General features: G+C 35.3%; 1 protein-coding gene across 1 annotated transcript in view; it reads right to left on the bottom strand.

Moving 5' to 3' along the window:
- Window positions 1–21,936, bottom strand: part of LOC149919156 (protein eyes shut homolog) — a 70,557-nt gene that overhangs the window by 34,962 nt on the left and 13,659 nt on the right. The window contains exon 4 of the mRNA XM_090136149.1: window positions 741–862. Within this exon, the coding sequence (XP_089992275.1) occupies window positions 741–862 (122 nt within the window). The remainder of the gene's footprint in view (window positions 1–740; window positions 863–21,936) is intronic.

Genomic DNA, 21,936 nt, shown 5'->3' with positions numbered 1-21,936 from the left:
ACTATACTAACAGGAATAGTATCACTGCGCAACAGCTATACTGTGTATAGTCGTTACATTGTTACCTATTATTAAGAGTTTACATTCCAAAAAAATAGTTGTTCTAGTATTGGCATTATAATTTCGATAAACTTGGTATAGATAATCTCTGGCTATAAATAATGGAAATTGTTTCTTTATAGAGTCTTTATCCTCATAAAACACACATTTTTTTTAAATCATAAATGTGTGGATAAAATAAAGGATAGCATTTGTGTAGAAATAACATGGTTAGTATCAAATCCTCACATTTTCTTCCAATGTGACTGTAATTTTAGACAAATTACTATTTTTTTTATCATTTTAAGTCACAAGGTGGCAGCAGTGATATAATCTCTTCATCTAAAACCGCAAAAACACATTCACTCCCACTACTTTAACTCTTAAAACTTCTCCATTGCTTACAGGGCATAAATGACAGAAAGAGATCATGTATTTTCTTTGACAATGTGCAGTTCCAGATTACTCGCTAAGTGTTTTGAATTGATGCTTTGTTTTTTTTTAATTTTCCATCAACAATTCATTATGTTTGCTGACTTCAAATGAATGCACAGTGAAACAGTGTATCCATGACAGCAGTTGTTTGCTCATCTTTCTGTAATAACACACCATTCACAGAGCTGAGAAATAAAAGAATAAGTGGATACATAAGCTTGTCAGTTCTGGAACATAATCATATAGTGAGAAGGTGCAATGCTTACCGATAGCTGTTGAAAAGATCTGTGCAGGTGCCATTATTTCGACAAGGCTCTGAGTCACATTCATTTGACTCATGTTCACAAAATGTTCCTTCCCATCCAGGCAGACAAACACATTGGTATCTCTGCAATGCATGACGGAAAATAAATTATCTGTTACTTTTTAAAATTTTAAAAGAATACATTTGCAAGGGGTATTATTATTATAACTGCTATTTCTTGTCTTCAAATGGGCGATTCGACATTTTAAAACTAAAAAAAAAAAAATAAATCTATTGTCAGTTTGGCCCACTAATGTGATGAAAAGAGGGTAAGGTATAAAGCACGAGACATTACTTACTATCTTTTTGCATCATCAACTTGTATATCAAAAATAATTTACTATTTATTTCTCCCTTGATCAAGATTTGTAACAAAAGGTAATACCTCTTCCATAAAACTACCTTGCCTCCTCTGCCTACACCACAGGTATTTTCAACCATCTTGAGTTGTATTGCTGAATATGCAGTCCAAAAATAACTCAATATAAAATAATTTATCATGGATACATTTAATATTTTTAATTTGAAATTGTACACGAGTATCTCAATTGACAACTTACAACATGAGAACTATTGTCTCTTTTCAGGTGTATTAGATAGTAATAAGAATAGCATAATTTAAAGTATTCTACCTCAATTGCAGTGGCAATTCTTAATAGATTGATGATCAGATGTGAATGCAAAATTTCTGATTAAATTGAATAAAGTTTTTCAGCAGCACGTACATCTACCTTTAAATGGCATATATTATAGAATCTTTTTGATCACACTGCAAAGCTATATCAAATCGTAATCACACTGTACTATTATCTCAAGCCTCAAACTTATTATCTTGTAACTGCATGCAAGGGAGTGTTTGACAGTTTCACAGAAGTTAAAAGCATAAAGCATCTTCTTTCTGCCTATGTTCTAAAACAAAAGAGAAAGGTGAACATCTGCTGAATTGAATATTCATTAGAGATGGGCAGCACAGCAAACACTTCCATTCAGCAGAAGTTTTAATTGCTTCTTTTGTAACATGCTTACTTCTAACAAGACTTCTTTCTATCAGAGTTAAGAAATGCTCTAATGGTAAGCATGACTAATGCATATTATTTCATTACTTGCTAAGCATTGCAATAGGCTTCAGGGTAGATTTTAAAACCTATTCAATTCCATGTAAATTGGAAAACATTAAGAAACAAACAGCAAAAAAGTTTAAGGGTTTTTTAAAGCTAACTGCATAAATAAGCTGCCATTGCATGAAGATCAAACGTATAATGTATCAGTGTTCTGAGAGTGCAGATCATCTTGCGCTGTTTTAGCCATCTGTACTTTGGAAGTAGACATATACGACTGTGTTTAAGACAGACCTGGGCTATGAACTTAAATATGGTAAACAGGAATAAATTTCTCAGTACAGTTTAAAGACAAAGGAAGCATCAGAACTTTAAAACAAATACATGTTTTTGCAATTGTCCTATGCTTTTCTGTAAGTTCTGATAATATTCTTACCCACTCCTGACAAATAAAAGCTTAGAGTATTTTACTGGAAGCATCAAAATTGAAAAGTAATGTAATTGTTCAAAAACAAGGTTGGCATGAAGCGTCAGAAGGTGTGAAACAGCTGAACTGTTTCCAGTATTCAGAATTAAATTACTTACATGTATATGCTTCTACAGCTGATCAAGTCAGCTCTCATGCAAATGGATCTGTATATAATGCATTTGTGATTTGTATTTCTCCCAACTCGCTGAATCTTTTTTGTGCTCATAGTGACTAGCAAAGACACGAACTTGGTTAGAACATATGGATGGATATGGATTTTCTGAATGCAACAAGATGTATTTTAAAAGCCAGAATATAAAAGTGCAGGCCTTCATCCTCAGTTAAAGTACGGCATTAAGAAAATCAGAACTTGTCTACAACTTTTTAAATAAAAATCAGAAAACAGAAATAATTTTGCCACGGAAAGGAAAAAGGAAAAAATGTTGAGATAAAAGACACAGATGTGTGGGCTAGTAATATAATCTATTACATGACAGACACACCCAAAGTAACTGTTAACTATTTTAACTAACTGGACAGTTTTTCTGAGATTTCCTCCATTTCCTGCACAAGTATCAGCACATCAAAATAAACAATAGGAAAAAATAAACATGCCACAAACACAATACAACAGTAGGGACAATTAATTCATATTCACAAGTAACTATTAGGCACTTAACTGTTTTACTATCAAGATAGGCTTTCACATATACCAAGAATGCGACAATGATTTTTTTTGCTTATTATTTCCTAAAACCCATCCAGAAATTGATTAAAAAATAGAAATAAAAGGAGGCTGAAAACCATCCTGTTTAGAAAGCAGTAGTATTTTTTGTCAGGTTTTATAAAAAGCATCTAATGATCAACTACTGAAATTCTATGCTTTGCAGATTTTTTTCTCACTTTAGGAGAGCTGTCACATCCAGCACAACACATAACTCACATGCATGTATACTATGCATGGATGCAGTAATATAATGAGAAAAAGTTACATATAATTTCATCTTTGTATTCCAGTTTAGGCCAACCGAAGATGCCAGATTACAATAAATTGTAAGTAGAGATAGATAAAATAGATATAAATAAGATAGAGAAAATACTGCAGAAAAGGACCTGCAAGTTCTTGCAGACAGGAAGATGAATGAGGCAGTAGTGTGTCCTGGAAATAAAGGCAGCTAATGATCCACTGGGTTGCCACAGGGGAAGTGCTGGCAGCAAGTAGAGGGAAGTGACTGTTTCCCATACACAGCCTGCAGTGCTGTGTCCAATTCTGGGTCTCCCAGCACAACAGACACATGGACAGACTGCAGAGAGATCAGCAAAGGGCCACCAAGATACCTGACACACTTGAGCATCGCTCCTATGAGAAAAGATTGGAAGAAGGAAGATTGTCAGGGCACAGCATGCATCAAACAATGCAGAATGACAAAATGCTGTGTTTGGAAAGTATGAGGTGAATCGTGCAGGAGAGTGGAAGAATAGAAGCTGATAGTTAGTTATGTATTTGTTCCTTTTTATTTATTTTAACTATGTACTGCTATCCATATTAGACATGAAAATAAATGGTACTTCTGAGCTCCTCCACATCATCTTTTGCTTGCTCTCTAAACAATGCAGTAAATGTATTGATTTGACTTGAACAAATATCCAAAATAAAAGTGTCAAAGTAAAAGAGGGGAGATTTAGACTGGATATAAAGAAAACAATTTTTTATAGTAAGTGTAATGAAGTACAGGAATGAGTTATCCAGAGGCATGGTGAATGCCCCATTCACGGAGATATTCAAGACCAAACTGGATGGGGCTATGAGTAACCTGGCCTAGCTGTAGATGTCCTTGTTCATTGCTGAGGAGTTGGACTAGATAACCTTTAAACGTTCCTTCCAACTGAAACAATTCTACGACTATGATAACTATAAGCACACTAATGTGTCATTACCCAATTAATTGTGTGGATGGTTAAGAAAACAATATTTGACAATATATTCTTTAACACTGCAACGGAAGAATAATTTTCTTAAGCCTTATTCACTGTTATTTTACTGGAAAATGTTGAATAAGTATCTGGCAAATAGAAACTACAGTGAGAAAGTTCATCATGCACAACCAAGATCTGAATTACAAGCAGGCTTATCTTCAAGCCTGAACTTGCAGGTATAGGTTGAGAATAATTCTTACCCTACAGAGCTACATACCAAGGATTCTTTCCATGTGTAGTGCAGAATTGAAAAATAAAAGTAATTTCACTTTTAAAGATAATATTGAGTTGGTGCATTTTTAGAGGTTGTAACAGCCTTTTATTTCTTGGCAATCAGAAAAGACAAAAAGATGAAAAAATGCTGGAAACAGAAATACTCAAGCAGAAATCTCTGCTTCTTCTCTGAACCCACTGCCTCAGCCAGACCGTGCTTCCTGCAGTGGAACTCTTTCTGTTAAGGATGAACACACAGTAAGATCACTCATCACTGCCTCATATTGTGAGATGTGTTCCAGTAAGAAACTCTAAAGTTTGCCACTGAGGTTTTAATTTTTTTTGCCCCGGAAAATGAGAGTATTTTTGCCTCTGCATAATACTTATCATCACAGAACTCTTCTCTGCAGAAGCTGTCGTATTCCTACACAAAATCTCCATGCAATTTTGTCAATACTAATAGCAGTCATTTAATCTTGTGAAATAAAATGTGAATACAGAAATGTAAGCGCCTGTGAAATCATATTTGTTATTGTTCTTAATTAGATTGAACTCCTAACATTATTTAAGCAGCATTTTTTGTTGATTTTTTGTTGATTTAAGGGTCTTATCTGAATTGCCACTTTAATACTTCTCTTTTAATTTATCTATCAATTCACATAAAAATTCATATCTAACTCATATCTAAAGACTGGCTGTAAGAAGGAAGGGGAGAGACTCTTTAGCAGCATCTGTTGTGCTAGGACACAGGGGAGATAGCTTAAAGAGGGTAGATTTAGGTTACATATAAAGAAAAAGTCTTTCACAGTGAAGATGGTGAGGCACTGGGACAGAGTGCCAAGTGATGTAGTGGATTACTTGTCCTCGGACACTTTCAAGGCGAGACTAAATCAGGCCCTGGGTAACCTGATCTAGCTATGCATGTCCCTGTTCATTGCAAAGGAGCTCAAATAGGTAACCATCAAAGGTTTCTTCAAGCTTTAACGATTTTATGATTCTAGGATTCTATGATATTCACTAACATATTTTTCTCATTTTTCAATATGACATTGTCTTCATTATGCAAGTCTGTGCATTTTTGTCCTACATAAGTGAGACTATTTAATTCAAAAACAAAGGAAACAAACAAAAACTTCCACCTTTTCATCTTCAGTTGGTTTAAATATAACTTTGATCATTAAAGAAAACCACTTAAAAAGATCCATGCAGAGTGAAATCCTAGCAAACATTACCTTTCTTTTTTACAATAATGAATTTAGCTGTACCTAAAAACATATAGGAACAGCAAGATTATTAATGGCATCTCTTCACAAGCAAAAGAAAACTGACTTCTGAGATGAGTATGTACAGTAAGACTGTTCCTTCCTTGTGTTAAAGACACACCTGACTTATTCTAATAAGAGTTACCAGATACAGTCAGATTGCATATATCAAGGCAAGAAAAACCCAAACAAACCATTTTGGGGGGTAAGAGCTACGAGGATTACAGTATGACTAATACCAATACTAATTGGATAAATGATTATACGGGATATTAAATACTAAAGTGAAAAGGAAATATGAAACATGGATTCATAAATGTAGAAAAAATCACTATAAGAAGTATATTTTGTAAACACTGCGACAAGAAAATGGCTCAGCTAGAGCACGTATCCATTTACTAAGTCAGCAATCTTTGTGTTTAAGCGCTGAAGAATAAAATGTGAAACACTAGGTTAAACAAACTAATACTAAATAGTAGCAATATAAATTGATAAAGCAATATGGATTTTTAAAAGCTAAACCTCAAAGACTGACTTTGAAAACGCTAACTAGCATCTTTACTCATTCTTTTAAAATCTATTTATATTATGCCTTTAAATTTTTATAAATTCTGTACTGATTAAAGTATTTTTGTTCAAATTTTAAGCAAGAAGAAAAAAACATTTTAGATTTGCTTGTCTCTCCAGTCTTTTAAATAAATAATGCATTAAATGAGTAGGGTGGAGTACATATAAAATAGGCAAAGGCTGTGTTACACTGCAATACTTTTATATTTATGTATAGTAAGAATAATAAACATATGGAAAAGATACGGTATTTTTCTCAAGTCAATAACACAGTGCTAAATAAAAGCTTACCCTTTCATTTAAAGTGGGCTTCAACTTAAAATACATCTAGTATCTAGACACACACAGCATATTCAGAACTTTAACTGTAATGCCTGTAATTTGTGACCATAAGGAAAATTACCATAAATAGGAATAATAGTTATTTACATGGTATGCCTTTATACACTACCATTTCAAAAAAATCTCAACTTCGCTAGTAAATTGGTAATAATTGCTGCTTTCAATATTGATCACTTTAAAGCAACACGTTTGTAAAAGCAGTATCTTCCAAAAAATTTAGTGCATTTAAAATTAAATAATGACTAATGACAAACCCCAAGCTATTATAGATTTTGTCTTCCTATGGGAAACAAATGAAGTAAGAATCTAATAGATTACTTCCACTACTGCTCAGTTCTCACAGTGCATCTGAAATTTCAATGGGATTAAGGTCTGCCATGATTTTTGCATGGAGATTCATCTGTAACATGGTGAGACATGCAAACATGCAATGTAGTTTTTAACATATTGATAAAGGTTTTCAATTTAAGAATTTCCCAAATCAAACATAATTTAAGTGTTAAGTTTGCAGGAAAAAGTACTTAATAACTAATCAATTCCTTTCTGTTCTTATATATTTTTTAGTTATTTTAAAACACTATTCTGGGGGACACAGCATGAAATATGTACATTAGAAGATCCTAAGAAATATTCAGGAATAACCATAAAACAGTAGGATTGTTAGTATTTAAAAATAGTTGCTCCAAACTGGGAAGAATCCATCTGATGAAAACTGAATGGTTTCCAGGGAAAAATACTCATTTTTTTAAAATGCTTCTAGAAATTGAATAGTAAATATGAGCTTAATTTGATCAGATGAATGTTAAATTTGTGATAACAGTTTTTCTCCTATGTAATTAATGATAAATGTTTGTCTTCACAGTAAATAGCATAGATCATTGAATATTTATACCTTTCTTCCATCCCCACCCCAGAAACAGAGCTTACTAGGAAATATGTCAAAGAAACCACTGTTAAAGTGACAGGTACTGAACAGCACAGGAAAACTAATGAAAAACAACAGCTGTAAGTTGTTCGAGCAAAATAAACCAAACAACTAGTCCAGACAGCGACAAACATTTGAACATCAGCCTTTGATCACTATATTTGGTTTGACATTACCTCAATTGTTCAATAGGTAGTTGACGGTCATAAATACATTTCTGTTAAGCAGAAGTACAACAACCTGACCCGCTTACAACTTGTTAAGAGTATGTCCCTATATCCCAGGTATGAGGAGAGCTATGGGAACTAACTGATAATGCATAGGAACAGTCAATGCACTGATAGACAAAAGTAATATTTTGCTCCTGAATTTCAAATCTAGTGTTGCTGCTGGCAGCTTTTTAAATCAAGTAAGAAAGCCTAGTAAAACTAATACTGTTTTCCATTAAAAAAAGCTATCTTTTAATACCTGATTCCAACCAGATCTTAAACATACAACCATTATCACAGTACACCTCAAACATTACAAAGTGCTGTTTCTGCTAACTTCAGACTCAGAAGTAGGAAAAAGTTAAAGAAACAGGCTCATCCAAAAATACTTCAACCTAAACAATCTTAGAAGCACACAGACCTTCACAGGATTATTTGATGTCAACTGTTCCCTTTTGAACTTTCACTCATCCCTACTTTAAATTTATAGAGCTTTTCAATATAATAAATCACATTATAAATTAATGTGCTGCTCCTATCACATCTAATACAAAGTGGGATTTAAGAGGTGCCAAGCTCAGGCACTTGTGACCAGCTCCACATACTGTTAGCATAAAGACAAGCTGCTGGATACCTAATAGACAATGATCAAAGAAGAAAAGATGATTCTGTAATAAGTTTTATCCAATCTAATCCATTATTACCATAAGCAAGTATAAGATTCAAGATCATACACATATGTAAGTGATGCTATTCTCCAAACTAAGACACAAAACACAAGGATGAGCTCTGCTGATGGCTGTATAATCAATGAATATACAGATGTTATAATTATGAAATATATACCACAGAGTTTGGCTAAGCATGTTATTACACCAAGGAAAAGAATAGATAGAGTGTTTACCCTTGTCCTGGGCTCACCATAAAATTCCAAAGGAGGAATCTCCAGAAAGAGATCCTGCCCCATTGGTAGTCAGCTCTTAAATGGGTCTAGGAAAGGTGGAGCCAGGCTCCACCCCTTCCAGCAGCACAGGTGAATTGCCTTCACCTGTGCTCCCAGGGCTGACTCCTTGCTCGCCTCAGGTGATCAATCAAAAGCTCAGGCCGTGATTCAGCATTCCGATACAGTGCTATCAGATGGCTGACAGGCATTCTGTACTGGATACAGAAAACATGCTTCCTATAGCAACCAGAAGCCTAAGAAGTAGTCATTATGAGATGAGGATGGGAGCATGCAGGAAATAATAATAATAATCATCATCAAGGCATCAAGAAACATAAATATCAAGAAGGAAAACACTAGAAAAACTCAGACTTTGACTGTTCAACTTTGATTAACATAGCATTCTTAATTTACATTTGGTTGTTATTAATCTTGCTCTTTTCCACAGTCTAAGAGCCCCCTGACTATCTGGCCATGTGGTGACTCTGCCTTTTGGTATCTCACAGCCATCCCAAACAGCTGTTTGCAGTTCCTGGAAGCATGTGTTTTCTCAACTCCTTGTAGCTCACTGTGTCGTTCAATTTGCTTGTATGGCAGCCTGGTGAAAGGCTGACGCTACCTAAACCCCACTGACCACAGTTAATGGTGATATTTAAACCCTGCCAAGAGTGGCCCATCCTGTCTTGCAAGAACCTGCCAGAAGCTGAGGCAGAGAGTAGCTGTGCAGTAAAAGCCAATTGGCAGGTGCTGCAGAAATGTCATTTGATCGGAATCAGGTATTCCCCACCCCCTCTGTGGCTGTACTTAAACAATAAGCTACCTTTATTTATTATTCTCCAAACTTACTTGTTTCTTGAGGAATCCCTCCAATTTTTCTATTTCAGTCTTTCCAAAACATATAAAGCAACGCCAAGGTTATGCTTCTACAGAAATCTTACTGAAAGATGTTCTAGCTGTTTGTAACTACAGATTTTTGAAAATAATGTTTTAAAACACAGAAAGAACTTGAGACTAGGGGGTTCATTCTTGTAAGGTGGTATAGCTTTACTCAAATATCTTAAAAAGGACACTGAAGTAGAATGGAGTACACACTTGTGTCATCTAGAACAGAAGATTTAAAATTCTTTTTTATTTCACATAGCTTGCTAAATTTTATTTGTGGATTTTTCAGTCTTCTGACTTTGATTTTAGCCATAAAGGAAAGTAAAGCCATAAGTTGACGCAAGAGCATATGGTTTAAATACACAGATTAAATTAATATCACTGGCTGTAGCTGATTTCTTTCTCTCTACTTAATAGAAATTTCTAGAAACTACTTAAAAGGTTTAGTGTCTGTGTGCAAGTATCTCTTAAATAGCATGAGTCTCTTCATCATCTGATTATAAGCTGAAAGAAAATTAATTAACAGAGTTCCATATTGGATTCTCCCATTACTGCAGCAGAAGCTTAATATATTAAAGATCAATTATATTAGAGATCAATTATACTGCTGACACAGAATTGAGACTCAGCTCCCTAGAAGGGCAGGTATACAGCTGGAACAGTGTAGAAAGCAAGGGAAAGAATTTTTACTCAGCTTTCACCTGCCACAAACCTGGTGGCAGCAGCTTACCTCAGGATGGAAAGGGTATAGCTTACTTTCCCAGATGTAACAACTCATACACCAAGTAGGCATGACAGTATGGGGTTGTCAACAGACAAACGAGTTATTACAGAACAGAATGTTAAGGGCTAAAGGTAGGAGTGAAATTGAATTCTAAGAGGAAAGAAATTGGAACAGCTTCCTTTTCAGATGTTTTAAAATATAAGTGGATAGTTGCAGAATTGCTTAAAATGCAAATGTAAATAAAAAGTTTGTCTCCAGCTAAATGATTGTTTCTGGAAAGTGTATAAAGGAGGCAGAAAATACCACTGCTTAAGCATTCTGAAAGTTGAAAGGTATTTTAAAAACAAAAATGTTTTGAGAATTGTTCCTGTTCTTATTTTCATTTGCATAATGTGCTTATAATCTTCTGAAAGATAATGCAGCTCAAGGAAACAAAGCAGAGCTCTCCAACATTCTGCACATTGAAAATCAGGAGATAATGAAGTGCACCAAAGCATCTTGCTGTTTCGGTATTTCATTAAGCAAGCATACTGTTAACAAGAATAAAGAATATTTGTTTACTGATAAGTATGGAAAAAGCCAGCGTAAGCATTATTCTTGATTAGTTGCAGCCATTGTACTAAATAATAAATGAGGAAGGAGGTCCCAGTTTCATAAGGCAAACAGGATGGGGCTTATTTAGAATACAAACACTGCATGCGTAATGAATAATCTCTTCATTTAAAAATTAAGATAAGAAGCAAACTATAATCTTCATTAAATATTATTTTTTTTTTCAAAAAAATTCATTTTTTTGGAATGGCCATGCTGTTAGTAAGCAGTTACAGAAAAATAAGAAGTATACACATACATGGAAACACCCATGGACCTTGTAGGAGAAATGACTCTATGATCATGTTTATTTAATTCAGATTTATCAAGCTTCCTTCTCTGTATTCCCTTCCCCATCTAAAACACAGATATATTTAAGAGAAAGATGAAAGAAGCTCATTTGACATCCACTAACTAAACAAACAGGACTAAACTAACTAAGCAAACAGGAGTGAATTTGTAGTACTTAACATTCTCTTGAATAAGTTGTAAATTGCCAGGGACAGGAGTAAAGAGAAAATACTGTCATTAGGCCAAGGAATAGTCATGTAAAGTGGCAAATAACAAAAAGGAGTTGTATGGACTAATTGATTTCTCCTCTTCCTCCCCTCAGCGCGTGATTCAGTTAGAAAACTTTTGTTTGTAGAAGTAAAACTGTATGAAAGTCAATCAAAAAGTAATGCCTCCTGTTTGTTTCCATGGAAACTACAACAGATATAAAGAGTGCACTAACACTATTTGATTGAGCAAATTCTCAGCTACAAAATATATTTTTTCCAACAGTCACCACCATTAGCTATGCATTTTCAGCAACAATGAACAAGAGCCTACATGCCATGCTTGTAAAAATTTGCATCAGCAGAGGGGACCCACTGTTTCACAGATGCTGTGCAGGTGCTGTTCCTAGGAAAACATCCATGATAAATAAAATTTGGTAAGTGCAGGTCAGAGTGCACCTGCTTGAGTTACCTCACAAGAAGAGGTATGAAGTTTTATTTTAAGGGGATAAGGTCACGATCCAATTGCTGAATTCACTTCTGCATAAATGTATTGTTTTAATGCTACAGATAAGACAATAGCAGTGCCTTAGAGTTATAAGAATTTCATTGTTGTAGTACAGCAATCCTAGAAGAGAAATGGAGTACCTTTAAGCAATTGAATATAGCTATTGATAGTTATTTGTTAAAAAAAAAAAAATCCTTTTAACTTCAGTCTCACTGATAATTATAGTTAATTATTTATCATCTTCCTAACAGAGGATAACTCCTCTTTTTCCTCCATAATTCCATTTGATTCCAGAGTTTCAAGAAGAGTAATGTAGCAGGGCAAGGATATTACTCCTTAACAGCTTTATGTGAACAATGACTTTGAACTACTCTGAAACAGCAGTTATATCTACCCTAGCCTGTTAAATTGCAACAGGACATGGACAGCATCCCAGCACTGAAACTTAATTTCTAATAATACATAGAGTAATCTGGTCCCTGAAACGTTTCCTCCTTGGGTCAACTACTGCACTTTGAAACACTTCTGAGGCACAACTGAGGAGTAACCACTCCTCAGTGTCCCAAGGGCACTTTCTCAGTTATAACCATGTAAGTATTACTGTGACTTCTACATTTCTGAAGAATGACATTTTTCCAGAAATTAAATCTACAGTGCATTCTTCTCTCACCTACAGGTTAGAAAGAGAAATATAGGAATACTCTGATGTACCCTTGGTAAATGAAACTTGATTTTATTTAGTGTGTGCTTTGCTCATGCCAGTTTTGAAACAGAAGGAAATATTTGGGTTTGAAAATGTAGCATATCACAATGAAGGAGAAAAAAAAAAAATCATGCATGTGACAGTAATAGTGAAATCTGATGTGTGAAAAAAATACAAGAAGATGTAGACAACTGTCTTAAGGGGGAGATACGTTCATTAAAGGTGAAGCAGGGAAGCCTAAAATATTATGGAAGTCTGGGTTTTCTTAGACTAGTTTACACAAGAGTCAGTGCACTTTAACTGGTTCAAAACTATTGTTATACCTAACTTAAAGCTTTTCATACACTAGTTATGTAGTTTCATAATAAATTTCTGATTTTTTTTTAGTTGATATTAAACTTATTATCAGTCAATAGAGTGCCCCAGTGGCCATATCCTGGAGTTCAATAAGCACAATATAACATATCAGTCAAAACCAATAACTGTCCCACTGTACTAGGATGGCCTCATCTTGAGTACTGTTCTAGCAATGGAACAAGTTCTGCAGGAAGTGATCACAGTCCTCAAACTGTAAGTGGAAGCAGTTGGACTCAAGAAACATTTGGACAGTGCTCTCAGAAATATGGTTTTCCCGCTGGCTAGTCCTTTTGGATCCAGAACTGGGAGTCAGTAATCTCTGTGGATCCCTTTCAGCTTGATATATTCTACAATTCTACAATTCCACAGAATCATATATATACTGTGAAATGCACATTTAGTGTACTGTTCATGATTAATCTTATTAATGAAATTGGTATTTTTAGCATGGAAAAAGCAGCATCTCAATTATTATTCCTTTCTCAAGCATAAAAAAAAAAAAAAACTACTCTTAAAACATAGCTTAAAAAATGTCCATAGCCAGAGGAGACTGAGAATGTTGCTTAGGTAGTAGAATCAGGTTAGTTTTGGGAAAATGAAAACACTGTACTCGTTACTGTGCATTTTCATCCTCCCATGTGTACACATGCAGATTTCACTTTATTGTTCTGTATAGCACTGGGACTTCTCCATGAAAAGACATTTCAGGATCAGACTTCTTCTGTGCTCATTTAGTGACAGTCATCCCAGAAGGCTAGCTAACCAGCAAGTGTATTTTTCTATTCTGTATGAATTACACAGTTGTTTCTCATATGAAAGAAAAAAAGGTAATATTTGAAACTGTTAATTTCTTACTCTATATAAGTACTTTAGGACTAAGAAAATTTCTCAGCTGATTGTTTGAAGTACTACATATTGTTAGTGCCTTCAAAGATAAAAATCAGAGATCATATGTAATATGAATCTTATGAGGCTGCCAACAATTGTGAAGATCGTAAACTGATTTACAAAGAGCATAAGCTGCAGATACTCATTTCAAAGGACATTTTATACATACAACAGCAACAACATGCATAAAACAAGGGATGTACAAAGTATTGATAAGTACTAATTATAGTTTTTCATTTTAGGAATGTCTCATACATTTGAGCTGTAGTTAAGGTAGAGTAATACTTGCACACATAAGCCATAGGAAACCAGAGCAGTTGAAAATATTTACAGTTCTCCATCAAGAGTCTTTTTTTTTCCCTCCCATTATAACTCAGTGGTTGCTTTTCAGTGAAATTGGAAAAGCAAGATTTTTGAATGCTGTTCAGCAGCTGATATATCAAGAAGCACACATCATCAAGAAACAAAGTGTCTTTGTCCTTCATACTCAGGAAGAAAAGGAACTGGAAATACCTACTTCCTAAGTTTCTATTTTATAACACTAATTGAACTGCATTGACACAGATGTTACACTGATATATAACCCAGGCTTATCACATGCTGAAGCTACCTAAAGCATATGGTCATTCACTTTTCAAAGAAAATGCACATTCTTTGATATCTGCCAGTGCAGTACTAACAACCAGCTGGTTCCTTCAAGCTTCAATTCAGTTTCATAGCAAGGCTCTGTCAATTGGCAGACTTTTAGTAACAACTGACTAAATCTACTGTCCTTGCTCTGATGCCTTATAGGGCTTGGGACAGCATGTGGTATTTATTTGAAGTATGGGTGCTGAATTTCATTTACATTTGCTTTATACATAAAGGTGTGAGAGTATGAAATATACTGTTATGGTCCAGTAAGAGTTAAACAATTTCAATCACTTGGCATGTTTTTTCTGACACTTTTAAATGGACCACTGATTTTCTAGTGGGCACAAAACCAGACAAACATATGGAGAACATTTATAGGCAATCAGCACACTTACACATAATTTGAGTGTCCTGGCTGACTAATGAGATTTCCAAGCTGCTGTCCATACTGACATCACAAACTGCTGTTTCAGAAGGCCTACCCTTTATGAATCTGTTGCCCCAAGCAGCTCTAAAACAACCAAATATTTGTATGTTTCTTAGAATCCATAAAGTTCATCTTTATCGGCATTTTATTTTATATAATGACTATTCTTTTCAGAAGAATTTCTCAATTGTTTTTATTTATCTGCTTTGCTTTACATCATGTAGTGATCTCAGATAATACAAACCAGATTACTTCAGGAAGTAAATGAACTATAATTTCTGCTTCAAGAGCACACTTGGTGCTCTCCAACCAGTATTAAATATTTTGTCCACAGAACTGTACTCTCAGTACACTGCAACTAATCCAAAATTATAAGCTTTTACTCCAATACATGTATTTTGTTTGAAGTGATTTTGATGCACCTCCAACTGTTTTACTCTTTATTTCTCTGCACTACTTACTAGTGTAGCAATACCCTTACCTCAAGTGCGCTATGAAATGTGAGTGAAAAAAAATATGTTTTTTCCCTTTCTTTGATCCCCTTCCTGAAGTCTTCACACTGATTAACACCCACTGTATAGTTGTGATTTCACACTGATAGCCAGCTAAGTTCCAACATGCTGCTCTCATTGTCCTGCCTCAAAACAACAGGGAGAAGAAAATACAATGAAAAAAAAAAAGGCTCATGGGCTGAAATAAGGACAGGAAGATCAGTCATCAATTGCTGTTGCAGGAAAAACAGACTTAGTATAAAGGATACTAATGTAATTTATTGTTTATTATCCCCCTGCTACACTATGGGCTCCTTCATGGTTGCACATACTGATCTTTTTTTTTTTTTTTTTTTTAAAAGAAAATCATGGAGAAGTTATCTAGAATCATCCATAATGATATATTGGTAACTTACCATTAAAAATTAAGTTTAGGCCAGAAGAACCTGAACTTGTTATCTCTCTATACTCATTTACATTCAAGTGAAGTGGTTGTTAAATAAGTTACCCCTGCATTTTCATATGGGGATATTTTAATGTCACATTTTGTCATTAAAATTTTCTCTACCTAAGTGATTTCTAAGTGACAATAATGGTAATAAAACACTCATGTTTTTACTTTCAGAGCACTGCTTATATAGTCAAAGACTTCTCAGCTTCTTACACTATTCTGCCAGTGAGAAGCTAGGGGTGCTCCAGAATCTGGGGATACAGAAAGAACATCTGAATCAAACTGGTATTTTGCTCAACAATAAAAGCTGAGGTAAATAAGGAGGAAGTGGGCGGACATTTGGAATGATGGTGTTTGTCTTCACAAGAAGCCATTATGTGTGTTGCGCCCTTCTTTCCTAGAAGCGTCTGAACATCTGCCTGCCAATGAGAAGCAGTATATGAACTCCCTTTCTTTTTTCCTGCTCTGCTGGTCACACAGCTTTTGTTTTTCCTAGTTAATAGTCTTCATCTCAACCCTCAAGTTCCTGTACCAGTTACCTTTCCAATTCTCTCCGCTACCCCACCCGGGGGAGTAAGTGAGTAGCTGCATGGTGCTGGGCTGCCTACAGGAGTTAAACCACAACACCAAGAATGAATACTTCAGGGCAGCATGTTCCAATGTTCAATCAGCTTTACAGTAAAGGTATTTGTAAGAACCTGTAACTTTTTTTTCCCCTTTCTTCTCTATTCTGCATACTTTGGTTTATGAGCACTTCAGACAATCAGCCAGTCTTGCTCATTTCTCAGAAAAGATGTGATATTTCACTCCATAATGCTATCCACTTTGGAATTCCTTATTTCTGTGTATAAAATTAGTTGGGCTCTTGGCAGCCCTGATCTTTTGCTCATGAGATCTCTCTTATCTACATTACCCTCTAAACTTGGCTTTACCCAGTTGGTCACTTTCACTCTGTTGGCAAAGATATTTTGCCTCATTTGGTCAAGTGAATCTTATTTCTTCCTAGCCTCAGTCCTGAAAAAAGATCTCACCACACAATTCATCCACATATCCTCAAGCTCGTTCTCTCACTGTCAGTATCAGGGAGAAAACCATTTGGGCCTCATGCCCTTTATCATATATCTGGAGCCTCACTGTCAGCTCTATCTATGTGGAAGAGCAGATAGTGCTAGAAATATATGAGTCTTGGTAGCCTCACCACAGTATCCTGAACCCAAACCCTCCAACAAGCAAGGGTCCACCCTAAACAGCAGCTCACACTGGCAGACGCACCCACCCTCAGCAGCAGGCTGTCATCCACTGCTGTCACTTGCTGCTTCCCCATATAACTGCTGAGAGGCTCAAGCTCAACAATCTTGGAGTCAGTACTGGCAGATTTTCCAGCCCCTCATCTGTTGATGAGGCACCAAACCTGTCTTGCATAATAACTAAATAGAAAATACAGTAAAATTTATACAGTCTCTCAAAGTACCACTGCTACTTGATTTTAGCTCATTGGGAGATCAAAAACTCAGACATATCTATCTATCTTACGTTAGAGAAAGTCTAGTACTTTTTAAGAGAATTCTAATTCCTTAATGAAGAGTATAGTAAGTAAGTGGTATTTCCTCAGCTGGAAGATCACATGAAAAAAAATACAGATAGAAAGCAAAGAACATGTTTCTTCTTGTATGTCAGTAATTCATATTCTCCAAATGTTTCCATTAAGCATGTACAAATGAGTGAAACTGGCAGTATCTTAATTTTAGACTGCCATTATATATAAATATATATTATGAAAACGGTATTTAAAAAAAAAAGTAGGTTTTCAAATCTTACCATCATATCAAGCAGGCTTGTCATTTGACTTGAAAAGAGAATCAGCAGCAGACATTAAATAAGTTTTCCAGAGTTTAAGTTATCACTGACAGAGTGGAGAAATCTGAATTATTCCTATGGGACTTCTTTTTATATTGGTGAAATCTCATTTTAGCAGAATGTTACTAAGCAGATGATGACAAGAAGTGTTATGAGCTGAAGTATGCAGTATTCTATATGAAGCACTAGTGAAGGGAATATTATAAACCTACTTTTTTGCATTAAAAAGGACCATAGATATTTAAGTGGTGTTGTACTTATCTCAAAAGCAGCAGATTCATTATATACAGATATTTTAAGTAACATGTAACAGTGCAACACTCTAACACGATGGAAAGCACAGCAATAATAGCAAGGCAGCAGCTAAGTCCTAGGGTGCAGCAAGCGAGGAGAAGCTCAAATGCAGCAGCCAGAGATACAAAGGAAAAGAGCTACTTAACCTTGAAAAGCACCAGATAGGCAGGGATCTCCAGCAAGATACCCTTACCTCCTCTGTCTACCCTTAAATGATGTTTGGGAAGGGGAGGATCCTGGCTCCATCCCTTCTAATCACTCAGGTGCATACAATGGCCCCGCCTTCCCACCAGGTGCTCAATCACTGGTTCAAGCTGTGACTTAGCATTTCTTCTACAAACTCATAAAATTTCAAGTCAAGTTATGGACTGAAACTGAAAGAATCTAAGAGTAAAACATTTTCAAAGATTTCTTACTCTGAAAGTAATGTATCCTATTTCATTATGATGGCCCACAGTGTCAGAGGCAGATGGTGGTATGGCAGTAGAGACTGAATCCTCCTGCCAACATTCTGCAGCATTTTGTTGCTGTGTGACAGATGGCAGCAGAGGGGCAGTCTGACAAAATGGCCTCTGACATGGAAACACATGGAATTGAATTCTTCCATGAGGAAAATATGACACCCATTAACATTCATTGTTTGTTGAGCGTGTGATCACAGAGAGGTGGTGGGTGATGTGATTCAGCAGTGGCAACAGTGTGTCATCTCTAATGGTGCAGATTTTTACAATCATTTCCTGCAGTCTCTTGTTCATGGCTATTGAAAATGCATAGCCAGTGGTGGTGACTGTGTTGAAAAACAGTGTTTGTAGCTGAGAATTTGGTCTATTAAATATCATCATTGTGCTCTTTGTATCTTTTGTGGTTTCTATGGAAATCAATAGGAGATATTACTTTCAGGGTGATCTACAAAGTTTTGAATCACAAAGACACAACTTGAACTCTGTGAAAAAGAAAATCAAGCAGGATGACTTATTCAAAAGAAGAAATATATTTATGTATGTGTGTGTGAGGAAATTAAGAAAAGCTGCTTGACTCCTGAGATCAGGTTGAGGCTTCAGGTCTTCAACCAGCTACTGACCACACTGGATTTGTGAATCATAAGATTGAAAAGAGATTTAAAAAAACCAAGCATTTTACAACAAAGTCTTTAGACTCTGGCTGTTTGGTCCTAATTCTCACTTTTAGTATCCTGCTTCTGTACTATGAAAATAGTATTTTGTGCACAACATACTACTTTTCACATAAGATACCATTTATTGATGCGAGGACAACAGCAAGTGTAGAAAGTTAAATGCATTTTTTACAACCTTATGTCTCTCAAAATGTTGTAGGTGCAGTTCATTCTGATTTTCTGAGAAATTCTATCTAGCGTTGATGCTGTACTGAATCAACATAAGGCATTTATATAATATATGAAGTCACTGCATCAGTATAAACTAAGATAAAAGAATTATTTCTATGTTAAAGAGCACTCTACAATAGCTTTTTTTGTATAGTATTTTAACAGCTCAAGGTGATGCAGATGCCTATTGATCTAAGAGATGAAACCTCTTTCAGTGTAACTTACACCTCTTGCTACTTGTTTTCTCAATTCCTTGTGAAGGGAAAGCCTCCACTCTTCTTGAAACACCCCTTAAGATACTTACAGTATCTCAGCACATTTCGGGTTTGCATGCTACTTGACAAAGAACAAATAGAGAATATACAACCAGACTATATATTTAATATAATTTAGTTTAAAAAGTTGTCTCTGACAAAGCATAAGTAAGATACAGAAATTAAAACAGCTGGCTCCTGTACAAATAATTCAGTACCAAATACATGCATAGGACCTGCTAAATTTTTAAGGGTCTTCCTCAGCAGCCTCCTTACCTGTGTCATGAGAAGTAAGTAAAGGGACAAATTATAATGCATGAAATAAAAAAAATATTATATGATAAGTGCTAATAAAAATATTTGAAGGGGCACTGTGTTTATTTGCCAAAATGTAAAATTTGTCAGGAAGAACTTACAGATTCCTATTGGTTAGTTTCAACAAAGATTCCACTTTTTTTTTTTTTTTCTGTTTTTCCTCTTTTCTTATCCGTGGCAAAAATAATATTTCAAGTCTTCCATCTAACCTTTCTTTTATCTGCTCTTATTTACTGTCATGTAGAACTCAATGTACATGTATTACCTTTTTCCATTAATTGCTCAGATTACTATAGAGTACAGAATCATCATTAAATCTAGGAAACCAGAAAAAAAATATTATTTCAGTTACCAGAGATAATGTGTTCAACTGTTAGTCTTGAAAGACTATGGAAGCTTTTTGATCCATCTAGTTGAGTGAAATAAATTCAGAGATGTAAGACAGAAGTAACCTTCTGGATTCTATGCAAGAAATCGTCACTGCTGTTTTAAGAAAAAGCTGTTAGCAGAAATGAACTTCATGAGGTAAGTATCAGACTCATGCAGTTTTGCAGCAATGACATCATTTAACTCTAAGCATAATTTTGAACATTTGAGGGTACATGCTGTGAATGTATGGAGTAAATTAATATTCCTAGAGTGGCTGACAATTTACTTTGCTACAACATCCATGGCAAAATAAATGTACTGACATATATGTTACCCTATATATGTTATCTTACTCTTAAAAATCCAATGGCATATAAATTAGGAAAACTGTATACTTTTAAATGTAAGTGCTATGTAATAAGATGTAAGGCTGAATGAATTGTGCTATCTTTTCCTGAGACTTTAAATGACTATATCTACATAGAATCATAGAATGGCCTGGGTTGAAAAGGACCACACTGATCATCTAGTTTCAACCCCCCCTCCTGCTACGTGCAGGGTCGCCAACCACCAGACCAGGCTGCCCAGAACCACATCCAGCCTGGCCTTGAATGACTCCATGGGGCATTCACATCCTCCCTGGGCAACCTGTTCCAGTGCGTCACCACCCTCTGTGTGAAAAACTTCCTCCTAATATCTAGCATAAACCTCCCCTGTCTTAGTTTAACATCATTCCCCCTTGTCCTATCACTATCCACTCTCATAAACAGTCGTTCCCCCTCCTGTTTATATGCTCCCTGCAAGTATTGTAAGGCCACAATGAGGTCTCCATGGAGCCTTCTCTTTTCCAAGCTAATCAACACTATCAGTCTTGAAAAATAGCAACAAATGTCTTAAAATAATTGGCACTGCAGACCCAACATCCATGCTACCTTGGCTCTGAGAGTTTTACATTAGAATTGTTTTTACCTAAAACCATGGACTGAAACTCAGTGATTGGAGCCTATTATATGCCTATGTGGAGAACTGCTCTTTCAGTTTTGCACAAAATAAATTCTGTTTGCATAATACAAATCTTCTCCACAATGCAAATTATATGCGGGAAGTCAGTACAGTTAGGAGATTTGCTTCAAATGTGTTCTTGTACTGCAAACTAAAATGTTAACCTAAATGTGATTTACAATAAAAAGGCATTTTAAAGACTTTTTTCTAATTCATTTTTAATTCTTATTATAAGATAGAAACAATTGTAGGATAGAAATTATAAATGATTATAAGATAGAAAGAAGTAGAAATCATTTGTTTTAAAGAAAAAATAATTTATAATCTGTGGCATTGAAGAAAAAGACTGATACAAGAAACATTTTTCATGGAGCAATTTGGTGTAAGAGAACTGAGTTGGTCTCTAGTTTGTTAAGGCTGAATCCATCACTGATAACTGAAATTCAGAACTGCAAGCAAGAACTTTTCCCAGTGAGGCAAAAAAGTTGGATTTGCATTTGTTCTAAATTAGTAGCTACATCAGAGAACTATTAAAAAGTTTGCCCTGTGTTAAACAAGCCATTTTAGAAGTCTATTAAGGCAATTTTAGCACTTTTATTTCCGGA

The sequence above is a fragment of the Phasianus colchicus genome, chromosome 2 (genome assembly GCF_987193195.1).
Source record: "Phasianus colchicus chromosome 2, bPhaCol1.hap1.1, whole genome shotgun sequence".
Taxonomy (NCBI): domain Eukaryota; kingdom Metazoa; phylum Chordata; class Aves; order Galliformes; family Phasianidae; genus Phasianus; species Phasianus colchicus.
This window is presented reverse-complemented; position numbering and strand designations above follow the sequence as displayed.